This window comes from Girardinichthys multiradiatus, chromosome 13, assembly GCF_021462225.1.
Source record: "Girardinichthys multiradiatus isolate DD_20200921_A chromosome 13, DD_fGirMul_XY1, whole genome shotgun sequence".
NCBI classification, from domain to species: Eukaryota; Metazoa; Chordata; class Actinopteri; order Cyprinodontiformes; family Goodeidae; genus Girardinichthys; species Girardinichthys multiradiatus.
Genome location: NC_061806.1, coordinates 39,001,062 through 39,015,647, shown reverse-complemented (window position 1 = coordinate 39,015,647; position 14,586 = coordinate 39,001,062). Strand labels below are relative to the sequence as shown.

The 14,586-nt window shown below is 39.5% G+C and overlaps 2 protein-coding genes across 3 annotated transcripts in view; both read right to left on the bottom strand.

Moving 5' to 3' along the window:
• LOC124879941 (dolichyl-diphosphooligosaccharide--protein glycosyltransferase subunit STT3B) overlaps window positions 1–5,982 on the bottom strand; it is a 195,358-nt gene extending 189,376 nt beyond the window's left edge. Inside the window, exon 1 of one of the 2 annotated variants that reach the window (XM_047384802.1) lies at window positions 3,565–5,982. In XM_047384802.1, the coding sequence (XP_047240758.1) occupies window positions 3,565–3,605 (41 nt within the window). In that variant the 5' untranslated portion in view covers window positions 3,606–5,982. The remainder of the gene's footprint in view (window positions 1–3,564) is intronic. The other variant, XM_047384803.1, reaches the window with a different exon arrangement.
• Window positions 1,260–14,586, bottom strand: part of LOC124879943 (TGF-beta receptor type-2-like) — a 37,275-nt gene continuing 23,948 nt past the window's right edge. The window contains exons 6-7 of the mRNA XM_047384805.1: window positions 10,879–11,003; window positions 1,260–6,188 (exon numbers count right to left, since the gene is read on the bottom strand). Coding sequence (XP_047240761.1) covers window positions 6,009–6,188; window positions 10,879–11,003 — 305 coding nt within the window. The 3' untranslated portion in view covers window positions 1,260–6,008. The remainder of the gene's footprint in view (window positions 6,189–10,878; window positions 11,004–14,586) is intronic.

The window sequence follows — 14,586 nt, the reverse complement described above, 5'->3', positions numbered from 1 at the left end:
TCAAGTTTCTGAGGAATGTACAAACTTTGTCATAGAGGTAGAAGTCTCAGAAATGAATCAAAATGACACAGCATTACCTGATTAATTTACATAAGAACCCTTTGCTATTAACAAAAATGGCACATTGATTTTGAAATGCAGTCAGTAAAACATAAAGAATAAGAAAGATGTGTAAAAAAGCAGACAAAGACCAAAGAAAAACATTGAAAGATCCACAGAAATCCTAGAGAACTATCGATCCATTCCAAGACTAGAAGAAAACCCGTCTCTCTCTAAGGAAAGTATAAAAATAATAAAGGTAGATTCAAACTTCTAAACAGCCGCCTGGTGCATCACTTTCAGACAGAAACCATCTCACTTCTCCTTTGGCTCTGAGCACCGAGGTATAGTTCACTGATCAGCTTGTGCTGAGTGCTAAAAGCAATACTGGGAAGATCTGGTATGCAGTAAGAGAATTAAAAGCCTACAGATTCTCGCAGAGGCACAATCTAAAGAAACTGAAAAACCGTGGCTCAGACATGTAGGCAAGATGCTGTTGATAGAAGCAGCTGGAGTCAGATATAGGGGCAGAGAATAAAAGGTCTGTCAAACACTGTAGATGTCATTTTAACAAACACTGAGTCGACCCACTGAAGCCCTCATCTTATCTCGAGCTTATTCAGCCCACTGTCAGTGTAAAAACACACAGCTCTGTCTATCCACTTTGAAGGTAGCTCTGAGCTTTGTTATATTTGTCACACCATGTCTTTGGGTACATCTGAATAAAGTAATATGAGCGTTTAGATATGTTCTGTTGGCTCTACTCATTACAAACAGATGAACATGCTCAATCAAGAAGTGGTAAGAAAATAGCAAAGATTTCATAAATCTGAAAACATCCTTTAAAGAATCTTTGCTCCCAACAATCCAGGTCAGGTTTAATCAGTCTAACTGAATCTACTCTGTTACAAATAAGTGAATAAGCTCATATTTGCACCTAAACTGTACATAAGAGCCTGGAACTCTTGCAGAGTTTAAAATGTTAGACCCAACAGCAGCTAATGTAAAAACGTGTCTGTCTTCCTTCCCACAGTTTGGCATATTAAAATACATGTTTTTTAATATATAAGTGTATAGAATTCTCCTTTAGCACAGAGAAGAAGAAACATTTATTTCCAGTGAGGAGTTTACATCGACTTATTGTGGGTATGATCCTCACTGATTTTAGGCATCCAAACATGTATCAGATTTATTGTTATTATGATAGAATAAGAAACAACTTCAATGACTTTTTTTATTAAAACAAGTTAGAATTTATCATGGACATTTTTCTAATGCACAGGGTGAAAATAAAGCTTACAGGGTATAAGAGATACATACACTCAACAATATTGGGAGGAAGTAGCACTTTAACCACTGGCTTTTCAAACCCATGAACACAACTTTTATGCATAGTTCCCACAATTTCAGTATAGTTGAAGTTAGAACTTTACAGAAGCTTAAAGTTAGCCTGCTTTATCAATCATTGTCATTCTAGGACACACAGGTGGGTCCAAATTCAAGCATCTAGCCATCAGTTTGAGGCTAAATTAAATAATTTGTAGGCAACTCCTCCATTATTCCACTCACTTTGTCCACTGCATGTAAAGAACAGGGAGTAAAACAGACAAGATCCTACCACCACAGTGCATCACAGTTACTGCGATGTTGCTGGTTTTGATAGTTTTACCTTCAGTCCGTCAAACATATCTTTATTAATCATGGCCAAATATCTCAATCTTTCAATTGTCAGAGCATAAAACCATTCTCAAGAATTTTTTACCCCATGTAGCCAACTTTTTTCTTGGTGAGGTCAATCTCAGTCAGCGTTGATACAAAACTGGATTCCCTGCAGAAAGTCACACGTGCACAGCGTAAGCTGTGGTGATTTCTAGGGTTGTTTCTCAGGCATCCCAACCATTTTCCTTTCGTCTTAGTTTGGGTCAAAAGGTTTAAACGTGGACAAAATTGGGGAATGCAACAGGACAATGATCTCAACATTACTTAGGCCATTAACTTTTGGCAGTGTCCTTCCCAAAACCTCAAAAAATGGACCAACGTTGAATAATTAACCACCGGATGAGTGGTTAAATATCAGAATTACTGCAAAAGCTTGTAGAGGTCTACAAAAACTGAATTAGGGGTGCTAAAGGACAACTGACCAAATATTAGTAGGAACACTTTTTTATTTTAGTCTGACTGTATAATTCTGACTCAATGTGGAATAGAGAAAATTCACAATAAAAGTTCAAACTTAAGCATTCAATGCTTGTTTTCGAAATCACAGATGTTTTGTATTATTACTAACCCTCCCTGGAAAATGGTTAAAAAAATATCATAAAAAGAACAAATTTGAGATATTTTAATGCCCATGAGGATTGGGTGTTAACTTCTCACCAAACCAATATAAAGACGTTGAATCTATTCATTGTAATCTATTCATCAAATGCTACTAACAAACAAGTTTAAGATTTAACAATTTTGGGGTATGGGCCTCTTCCTTGCAAGGTCAGTTTTGTATGCTGGTGCTGAAAGATTTCCTGTAAATGGGTACATAAATAGGAACCAAATCAAAACAATGAGCTTAAAGTTGCCAAAACATTTAGTTAATTAAGATTGGTAATATTTACAAAAGCTCCACTTATTAAATCTTAAAGCTCTAGTGATTGAAATAGTCATAAAATAGATTTCGTGTATCAAAATAACTTCAGGAATCTGTACAAAGTGTAACTCAGAAATGTCAAACCAAGATTGGGAAACACATCAAAACACCAGAATAATAATACAAAAAATATATATATTGACTTTACACTTCTATACAGAGGTCTGATACAAAATATTTCTGGAGATTTGTTGAGGCGTTGCTTTTCTGTATGAAAAAAGGCACGTTACAAAAAAAAAAAAAACTCATAGCATAGCATGCTCAGCTCTTAGAAAATACAGAAAAGTGGGTTTTTTTCTTCAGTTTAGCATCCTTGAGACATTATGTTTTCCTTATTCTCTCTAGTCTGAATAAACAGACCTAAAATCTAAAGTCCTCTGAGGAACAACAACCACATGCGCACACACAAACACATACATATGTATGGTAGATATCAATATATTACTGTGAAAAACTCCTGAATCACTCTTCCTAAATTTATGGTAATCTAGTAAAATGGACTTGATTATTAGTTGTACAGGCTTTCTACAGGGTTTTCCTAAGGTCATTAGCTGCATGTTCCATCATTTTCTGTCCAGTTCTTATTTGAGGAAATTATATGGATCTGCCAATAACAAACACAACTGCATCACATTACTAATTTCTTTGGTTAAATGTGTGAAAATAAGTATAAAATTCAGACCAGCTTAAGGATAAGGCTTTTCTTAGGTGTCCAAAAACAGGGCTTTGCTGGATTTATTCATCCAATTATTAAGGCTATTATATTTCATATACTGCTAACCTACTATCAATCTAGTGCCTATTCTTGTTGGGCCCACCAAGTAAAGATGAGTAAAGCACATGAAGCAGCATAATCTCACATTGATATTATAGAAAAATCAAACCTATTGTGGGGTCTCCATCTCCAGTCATCAAGAGCCACCATCCTGCAAAGTTAAGATGCATTCCTGCTCCAGCACACCTGAATCAATTTTTCCTGAATGATCTTCTGCAGAGTTCTGGTAACGAACCATTCATTTGATTCAGCTGTGTTGGAACAGGGGTGCCGCTAACAGTTGCAGGATGGTTGCTCTCAGAGATTGGAGTGGGAGTCCTTTGCTTTGTGTCAGTAAATTTATCCTGTGGGGAATAAATACCATAATAAAACACAGTTTGTAATAAAATCAATCCACTTAACTATTCCTAAAATGTGTGTAACTGAACCATTTTTGACAAAAACATCATTATTTACTTTAAGTTGATCTGATTGTCTAGGAATGTTTAATAAGGAATTCATACCTTTCAGTTTCAGTCTGATAATTATCTGAATTAATTAAAAAGTAGGCCATGTCATCAGTTAAACTTGCAGTTACAAGCATCCTGCATGCAGAGGCAAGTAAATCCTCATCTGTGCAGACAGCATAGCATAGCGTGAGATTTAGATATATTATTAGTCATTGCTGTGATATTTGAGTCCCAGCTGTGTCTGTTCTGTAGCAGTGCCATGTCTAGAAAAACTGTAGCAGCCTGGGTTATCGATCAGTGAAACTGTGTATGGTACAAAGTAATATTTGCTGAAAAGCATTTATTATTCTTGGGCAATGTGTCCTAGCCCGGGGTCTGCAACCATTTCTAACCCTCGCTCAACAAAAAGTTCATCTAGACCTGCAAAACCTAGGTTGCCAACCCCTATTCTAGGCCGTTAAAATGAAAGGCAGATTTGCATTAGATTGATTTAATGCTATGTCACTTCCTCCTGCAAACAGCTGTGCTACAGTTTAAATGGGTCATCATTTCTTCTGGCCTGTTTGGTGCAATAAAAGTAAAAACAAAATCCAACAAATGGGTTTTTTAGTTTTAAAATAAAATCACACCAGAAAAGCCAAACAATTATTGGAAATAGCTGCTAGTCTCTGATTTAAAACGTTTTCTAGAAAAGCTTGACAGGAAAGGGACCTTCAATGCATGTATGCTGAAGTGACATTTTGTTCTATTGGTTCAATATTTTTTTTAATAATAATTAAAAATCAGCAGGGTTAGCAAACGGAAACAACATTTATTGTTTAACTTGCCTGCCACGACATCCAAGGACCCAATAACCCTAATGCCTCAGAAGTTGCACTGACTGCCATTCAGACCACAAGGTCTACTTTCTCCCAAAAGGGGTGTGGATGTTACAGTAGAGCTAAGGACTAATAGGGGTACATGGGAGGTAAAAAAATCTCCAAAGCTTCCTCTTAGACACTTGCAGCAAAGAGCATTAGCAACACAAAAAGTATCCAATATATATTTTAAGGCTTATACACATCTTTACCAGGTATCCCAATAAAAGCAAAAGACCTGGTCGTTTATTAGTTTTACTTGTCCACTTTCCTGATATAGTTGTAAAGTCACACCATTCCTCCATTTTTTAGCTAAATGCTCCTTTAAGAAACTCAATGCTGGTGCAAAAAGACTATTTTATGCTTTCACAGAAGTTAACTTTGGCACTTTTTGCAGATATAAGTAACGTAATAAGCATAAACAATGTTACCCTATAAGGATACAGCTTTAACTGGTTCTTACCCTGTGAGAGTTCGATGCCTTTCATTGGTGAACGGAAAGCACACTTTTCTTTGGATTCATTTAAAGAACTGAACAAAAATTGAGCTAAAAAAGGTTACGATCTTCTGGAAAGATGGGAGAAAATTTGGTTGAAACAACATTATGAACAGAAGGAAATGAGGGTGGGTAAAGAGTTTTGTACAGAATTGCATCCGCTCCTCATTCACGTATTCATAAACAGTTCATAGTCCTTGCGAAGTAATAACCTCCCTTGCACATTACATCGCTGCATAGATTTTCATTTTTCTGTGAGTTATTTTATTCACAGAAATCCACCTTGCATTGTTTTTCATGACATTCATCCAAAACCATAGATGCAATTTAAAAACAATATAAGCACTTGAATACAAAATAAGCAGTATATTAGTGTATTAAATTTCTCTGTAATTTACATTGCCTCCTTTTAAAATGTGGGCAGTCCCTTTATTTTTTATACCTGAAGTTTTTAGCTAAAGCTGAAGGTTCCATCCACTTTAGTGTGCATACATATAAATTCTTATTTATAAAGTGCAGATAGTACTTGGTGAAAAATGATGCATTATTCGTTTTCCCATGTTTGTTCCTGACTTGATCCTGATAATTTGTCTGGTAACAAATCACTGTCATGTAGGTCATCTTCCAGTTCATCTCCTGTATCACACATCTGATGGAATAAACAACTCGTCTGCTGAAAGTCCTTCCTTTCCAAGCTGTTTGGTTGTAATGCCTCAGCCACCCTGGTGGGGGCAGCGATTCTGTTGAGAGGTTACTTCTCATCCACGACAATGATTTCCTCCAGGATCTTCTCCTCTGAGTCGGAGCAGTCTGACAGCTTGTCCTGGTCCTCTATGTCGTTAAAGCGCTCAGCGATGCACTGTGCTGTGAGGCGGGCCTCTGGGTCGTGGTCCCAGCACTCCTCTATAGAACCACACACCATCTGGATGCCCTGCAAGGTGACAAAAGTGACAGTCAGTCACAGAGATAGACTGTGGAGCGGAGGTGCAGACTGCTCAACACACCAACCTGACATTCCTTCCTACTTCTACTTACAATAGAAAATATTCAGAACATCAATATCAATTCATAAGCTATTATTTTTTTTAGTGATGAAACCAAGGAGAAAAAATTATTTTTAGTAACTGAGCAGGTTTAGCTGTACTTTTACTGAAGAAACCAAATCTGAGACAAATCAATTCTTTCTATTGTTGGAAACTTTGGAGGGCTGATTACCCCAGAAATGGACCCTTTGCCTGTACAAGAGGCTAATCTCCAGTTTTAAAAAAGGGTTTTAAAGAGAAAAAAGCACAACGATGGACCGTTATTATCTCAAAAGTTGAGTCTCAAAATTATTCATACCTTCATATTCATACCTAAAATTTAAATTTCAAATTTTATTCAACCAATATGTTCGTTTCTGGCTGGAAATGAGACAGGCATCTCATAATAAAACATAATGAGTAGAGAGCAGATTTAATAAAAAAATAAATTTTTCTCTACATTTGATTAAAAAAGACTTGTTGAAATTTATTTATACCCTTCTCCGTAATCGAATCTTTCTTGGCATTAGAGCAACCAAACGCTTCTTACAATCACTGACCAGCTTTTTGTCTGTTTCCACTTCTACCTCTTCAAGTCTGCTTCAGCTGCAATTCTTTGCTAGATTTTTCATTTCAAAGAATGCTACATGGTTTCAGTAATCAGAATCAGAATCAGCTTTATTGCCAAGTTCGTACATACAAACAAGGAATTTGACTCCGGTACACTTTGCTCTTTGGTTTTGTTTTTGCATTACAGAATATACAAATTTACAATTTACAATATACACATATCTAATAGAAAAGGTGCATTTGCAACATCTGTATGCTGTTGTTTTGTACTCTATTAAATGTTCAACAGAGAAACAGCCTGGGGGAAGAAACTGTCTCTGTGGCGGCTGGTTTTAATAAACAGTGCTCTGTAGCGCCACCTGAAGGTAAAACTCTAAACAGATTATGTGCAGGGTGTGTGGGGTCTGCAGAGATTTTAGCAGCTCTTTTCCTGACCCTAGACCTGTATAAGTCCTGGATGGAGGGAAGGTCAGCTCTGATTATTCTCTCTGCAGTCCTGATTATTTGTTGCAGTCTGGACCTGTCCTGTTTTGTGGATGAACCAAACCACACTGAGATGGATGAAGACAAGACAGATTGAATGATGGCAGTGTAGAAGATGACCAGCAGCTCCTGAGGAAGGTTGAACTTCTTGAGTTGCCTCAGGAAGAACAGTCTCTGCTGGGCCTTCTTTCGAACAGTGTCTATGTGTGAAGACCATCTCAGGTCCTCAGAGATGGTGGTTCCTAAGAACCTGAAGTGGTCCACGGCCGATACAGTGTTGTTGAGGATGGTGAGGGGGGTGTATGGGGGTGGTGTTCTCCGAAGGTCCACCTGGGGGGCACCAGTACTTATTGATCTGGATCGGGAGAAGATGCACCCCAGTCTCACCTGCTGCTGTCGGTCCATCAGGAAGCTGTTGATCCACTGACAGGTGGAGGCTGGGACGTTGAGCTGGGTGAGCTTCTGGTGGAGGATGTCTGGTATGATGGTGTTGAAGGCCGAGCTGAAGTCTACAAACAGGATCCTGGCGTACGTCCCTGGACGGTCGAGGTGTTGCAGGATGAAGTGTAGACCTAAGTTGACAGCATCATCTGCCGACCTGTTTGCTCGGTAAGCAAACTGCAGGGGGTCCAGCAGGGGGCCTGTGATGTCTTTCAGGTGCTTCAACACCAGCCGCTCAAAGGATTTCATGACCACAGACGTCAGGGCTACAGGCCTGTAGTCATTTAATCCTACGATGGTGGGTTTCTTGGGAACCGGGATGATGGTGGATCGTTTGAGGCAGGAGAGGACCTCACATTTCTCCAGTGACTTGTTGAAGATCCTTGTGAAGATCGGGGCGAGTTGATTTCCACAGGCTTTCAGGCATGATGGGGAGATGTTATCAAGTCCTCCAGCTTTCTTTGTTTTCATGCGCTGAAAGGGCCTATTTACCTCTTCCTCGGAGATCTTTAGTGCAGGCAGAGGATCTGATGGTGGGGGGTTGGTAGTTTTGTGGGAAGAACTTGTTCCTGAATGGGATGTAGAGGAGATGATTTGAGGTGTGAATGGCTTCTTGTCATGTCTGCAGTAGAAGCCATTCAGACGGTTGGCCAGGAGACGACTCTGTTCAGGATGGGTGGGGGGGCTCCAGTAGGCAGTCAGGTTTCTCAGACCAGTCCATAAAGCTGAAGTGTCACCAGTAGAAAGGCTGTTCTTCAGCTTCTCACTATAGCTTCTCTTAGCTGCTTTGATCTCCTTTGTTAGTCTGTTCCTGGCCTGCCTGTACCGCGCCCAATCTCCACTGCTGTGAGCTTCTTCCTTTTCCCTGCGCAGATTCCTGAGGTGTGGAGTAAACCATGGCTTGTTATTCCCAAAGGTGCAGAAGGTCTTGGTCTGCACACATATGTCCTCACAGAAACTGATGTATGATGTCACCACATCAGTTAGTTGGTTTAAGTCAGTGGCTGAGGTTTCAAAAACAGTCCAGTCTGTGCATTCAAAGCAGGCCTGTAGCGTCTGCTTTGATTCCTCAGTCCACTTCTTAACAGTGTGAACCATGGGTTTGGAAGCTCTTAGTCTCTGTCTGTAGGTTGGGATGAGGTGGATTAGATAATGATCTGAAAAACCCAGAGCAGCCCTGGTAACAGCATGATATGAGTCCTTTAAAGCTGTGTAACAATGGTCCAGTGTGTTTTTGTCTCTGGTGGGACACTTAATATGCTGTCTGTATTTGGGGAGTTCATTTGAGAGGTTTGCGCTGTTAAAATCTCCCAGTATTATGATGAAAGAGTCCATGTATTTTTTCTCCATGTCTGTAATCAGCTCAGAAAGATGTTTTTCCGCGGCAGAAGTGCAGCCATGCGGTGGAAAATATGAGCCAATTATATAAAAACTCTCTCGGTGAATAAAACGGTTTACAGTTTATATAAAATGACTCCAGATCAGGACTACATGTTTTCCCAGCACTTTTACATCTCTGCACCAACTTTCATTTATAAAAAAGCAGATTCCGCCTCCTCGCTTCTTCCCCGATAGCTCCGCGCTGCGATCCGCTCTGAGCAGCTGAAAGCCCGGCATCAGCAGTGCTCGGTCCGGGATGTTTTAACTCAGCCATGTCTCGGTAAAGTAGAGAACCGCTGATCCGTGGAGGTCCGTGTTTTTACAGGTAAGAAGAAGCAGCTCATCCATCTTGTTACTTAGAGAGCGGACATTTGTCAGGTGGATTGAAGGCAGTGGTGTGCGAAGTCCTCTTTTGCGGAGCTTTACCAGCTCGCTTTCCCCTTCGATGCTTTCGGCGCAGTATCCCATATAGAGCCGCAGCTCCGCTTGCCAGGAGCTCAGTGAACGTGAAAGATGGTGAAAAAATCCCAAGAGAGGACTCTCCGAGGTTGAGAAGTTCCTCTCTACTGAATGAGACCACAGGATTGTGACTCGAAAGACATCTATGTAACTGGGATATTGTGTGATAGGCCAGCATAAAGTAGCACATAATTGTGAAATGGAGGGAAAATGTTCTCAACCACCTTTTCACTGTTGAATTAATTTTTTGCAAAATGGCTGCAAACCTCAGATTGGACTGTGTGTCTATGTACTGTAATTTACAAGTCTATACATATTCTCAATTTGCTTTAGCCCTGCGCTTTGACTTGGCCATTCTAACACATAAAACCTTTCCATTGTAGCTCTGTCTGTATGTTTGGGGTCATTGTCCTGCTGAAAGGTAAACCTTCCCCCAAATTGTCCAGGTTTTCCTTCAGTATTGTCCTGTATTTAGCTCAGTTATCCTCAATCAAAAAGCATCCCCACAGCTCGAGGATGTCACCACCATGCTTTTACCAATGGTGTTTTCAGAGCAATGCACAGTGTGGTAGTTTTCTGCAAAATATAGCATTTTGCACATAGGGCAAAAACCTAGATTTTTGCTGTTGTCTCACCAGAACAACTTGGCCCAGATGTTTGCTGTATTCCTCTCATGGTTTGTGGTAAACTTTAAAAAACTATTCCTATAAGTTTCTTTTAACAGTGGATTTTTTTCTTGCTACTCTTCCCTGATTAATGTCAATTTAGGTGGATAAATAATCATGTCTTGGTAAGTTGTCCATTTCCAGATGATGGACTGGACAATGATCTGTGAGACGGTTAAAGTGTGTGATAATCTTTTATAACCTCAACCTGCTTTAAACTTCTCCACAGCTTCATCCCTGACCTGTCTGCTGTGTTCCTTGGTTTTCATGATGCTGTTTGTTCTCTAACGTTCCATAACAAACTTATGAGACCTCACAACAACTGGATTTATCCAGAAATTAAATCACACAATGGTGGACTCCATTTACTAACTATGACATCTGAAGGTCTTGGTTGCAGTTGATGTTGCACTACTTCGTGCTGGTCTACGACATAAAATCCTAATAAAAGACACTGAGGTTTGTGGTTGTAATGTGACCAAATATTGATGGGTATGAATACTTTTGCAAGGCGCTGCATCTGTATTTGAAAATAACTAAGTTAAAAAGACACGCATACAGATTTTCAAACACATCGTTATGAAAGTGTGGTGCCTCTTACTGTGTGACTCGTCCAGCTGTTGGGGATCTCAGGTCTTCCTCTGTCTCGGAGAACGCTGTCCTTCATGCTCTCAACACATGGGTGTTCCCTCAGGTTCCCAAACGGGGGCTTGTACTCCTTCACCTCTGTATGAAAGATCACACAAACAAGGTACAAAAACAAAAAAAGTTACCTTCACTCTTAAAAATTGTGGGCTCTTTTATCCAGGCAAAAACCTTTGAAACAGATCTTGCCAACTGGCAGATACAGCTCTGCAGTGCAGATGACAGTGGACCATTGCATGTTTCATCTTCTTAATGATCTGTTACGATTTTTTGTTCGGAACTTCTCTTGAAACCACAACAAAACATGCAACTGGAAAGGGAATACCGCGCTTGACTTTAGGCAGCAAAGCAATGTTCAGTGTTTAGAAAATCTGCAAAAAACTGCAAACCTTTTCTCCAGACTATAATGCGATTTTGACAACAGGAGTGAGAAGACGCAGCCCTTTTTGGAATTTAGCGACTCAGCTGCACTTTGCAGTTAAACTACTTATGTACCCACAGTTCCTCTTCCATCTATTCGAGTTTGCTTAATAACAAAGATTTTTGTGTACTTGCCTATGCCTGCCACATATGATTTAAACTCTTCTATAAATTGACCCCAGAATGCAGGGTACACACATCCAGCTCTCATTCATTACCGTGATGTATATGAGCTGATTGTTTTTCAAAACTGGAAGTTAATGCTATATTTAACTTGTTATATCCTTAACATAACATGTTTTAGACAAAAATTGATGTGTAGCTACTAGGAGGTTCTTCCAACTACAGTTGAAGAATTATTTTAAGATAGATGCAGTGGTTACAATAATAATGATCATTGATACTCCTGAAAAAGCTGCTTACAAAATCCTTAAAACAAGTAGTTTTAAAGGTGCTGTCAGTGGTTTGCTATATTACCACAAATGCTTGCATAATGAAAAATACATGTCACACAATTAAAGGGAATTTTTCAGAACATCCAATCCATTCCTGTCATGACTATGCTTTTGATGCACTCCCTGTTAAATCCAGAGTAGAATTTAAAGTTCTCCTCCTCACATATAAAGCCCTTAATGATCTAGCTCCATCATACATCAGAGATCTGATTATTCCATATGTTCCTAACAGAGCACTTCGTTCTCAGACTGCAGGTTTACTGGTGGTTCCTAGAGTCTCTAGAAGTAAAATGGGAGGCAGATCCTTTAGTTATCAGGCTCCTCTCCTGTGGAACCAGCTCCCAGTTTTAGTCCGTGAGGCAGACACCCTGTCTACTTTTAAGGCTAGGCTTAAAACTTTCCTCTTTGATAAAGCTTATAGTTAGAGTGGTTTAGGTTATCCTGAGCTATCTGTGTAGTTATGCTGCTATAGGCTTAGGCTGCTGGAGGACAAAATGACCACTCTCAATCTCTCTGCTACATTTTCATACTACTGTCCAATTTTGCGTTATTTGTTGTTATTTCAGCTTTTAACTTTATGTTCTCCCTCTTTTCTCTGTATGGCACCATGTCTTCTTACACAACTGAACATTAAGGAAGAAATACAACAGTCTAACGGCGTATATGGAAGCTTGGTAGCATCCAGATGCAATAATTTGTTGGAATATTTACAGTGAGAATAATTTTATTTTTCTTTAACCACACTCACCATCCTACTCACTGTACACAGTGGAAAGATAAACATGGGTCCTCGGGCAGCCTCGTTTGTTACTGTTCCACCTGCTCTAAATGCATTTATTCTTCTGATTGTAGATATGGGCAGGTTCAGGGGGGAAGCTATTTTCTCGTAGCCATTTCCTGACTAATAAAAATGAACAAACATCTGGCTTACTAGAATTGCATGTTCTCTTGTCTTTCCAAGTTTTTCAAAGGTGGCTAAGAAACTCTGTGTTTTGCCATGTTTACACCCCACAGCAGCAGCAAGTCATGGTAAAAAGGCTTCAGTTAGATTCCCTTTAAATGAATTGTTTGAGTTGCCACTAATAGTGAGACAATAATACTGATACGAATGATAAATTAATAAAAGAATAAATGTTATTAAATTAAATGTTAGATTTTTTAAAAACTGTCGGTGTCAGTGTTTGCTAATGCGATACAAGATTAATTTAGTTCAGGGCTTTACACACAGTGTTCAAGGGGACATAACTGTTTCAAAAATCAAAAATTTAAAAACAATTTAAACTGTTAGATCAAAATATATTTTTGCTCCAATGTAAAAAAAAAAAAAAAAACCTAACTGGGAGAATCTGCAAAGCTCATGGATATAAAAACAATGGCTTCAGGGACCCTTACAGTGGCTGTAATTTTTTTTTTTTAAAGCAGACATCTTTCTGTTTCAACAAACAGCAGCCAGCCTCCACGCAATATTCTGATGTTTGATTTAGTCTAAAGAGAGCGGAAACTCTGACCATCGTTGTAGAAGATGAATGCAGGGAGTAAAACTGTATCAAACCCTCGACAGAATATTATAGGCCTGCACAGTTCAACAAAACTGACACATATTTTCCCTTCTTTAGGTCTTTTTCTGAGACATTTGTCAGAAATGTCTGTACAAACCATCTGGGACTCCATATGAGAAATTCTACTTTTTGCCTCTACTGCAAACTTGGCTGATCTTTTCCCTAAACTCCCACCTTTTTCTTTTTCACTGACTAATGCTTCCCTGATAACTACTGTTTTTCTGCTCTCCTGCAAATTCATATTCAGTCTGTGAAGTCTTAAGAACACAGATACAGCCAGGTTTCTTGCATGAACATGGAGATAACTTTGTCTTTGGAGCCCTGACTAATCAACTGGATGGCTTTCATTGGGCTGTGGTGGCACTGACACTTGTTTTGCTTTGTGAAAGTCATGCAATACAGTTGTATGTGAGTTTATTACGCTTTAGTGGAGCTTAGTTTGGAACATATGGCACTGACTGAACTTACCATTATCTATAACTTATACAAGCTCTAACCCCAATAAAGACAATAATGCCACTTCAATAAAACCAAACGGGGTAGGCAAATTTTTCCCTTCACTTTCACAGATCAAGTGGTTAAAAGAACAAAGTTTGCTCCCACATGTGCAGTAGGGCAGTTAGATCCCCAACACCCAATCTCTCTGCTCAAACATATACATACACCACCATTATTCTCTACAGTTGCAGAGATCTTATTCTGACATCTGGAAAGCAGCTGCCCCCAAGCTCTCCGCCTACTCTCTACTACAGGCCAGCCTCTTCCTCTGGGGCATGAAAGCTTTTCTCCATCTGTAGCTCCACATCCCGCCTCACTCCACTATTATTCCCCTTCTTCGCCCCACCCGGCTGAGGAATGCCATTGCAGCCATTTCAAGCCCTAAATCTGGACCGCTAAATTAAACAGCGGAGAAATTCAAAGAAACAGAGAGAGGGAGAGATGTAACAGATTAAGTTTTGAATCCAGGTTTCCCGACTTTACAGTCTTGGAAGATAAAAGAGACAGCAAAGCAATGACTAATGCTTGACTGTCTGGTTCTGTGCACAGACAGAGCGGTTCTTCTTGCCTGTCGGGTCTCAGATCAGGCCATGGCTACAGAAAGTGAGAGGGGATCTGAATGCACCAACAAAATGCAAGCAAGGAATTTCAAAGAAAAAAGAAACAGCTTCATCCAGTCACCAGAATAAAACTCTCAGATATGTCTTTCTGAGACATATCTTGCTCTCATGT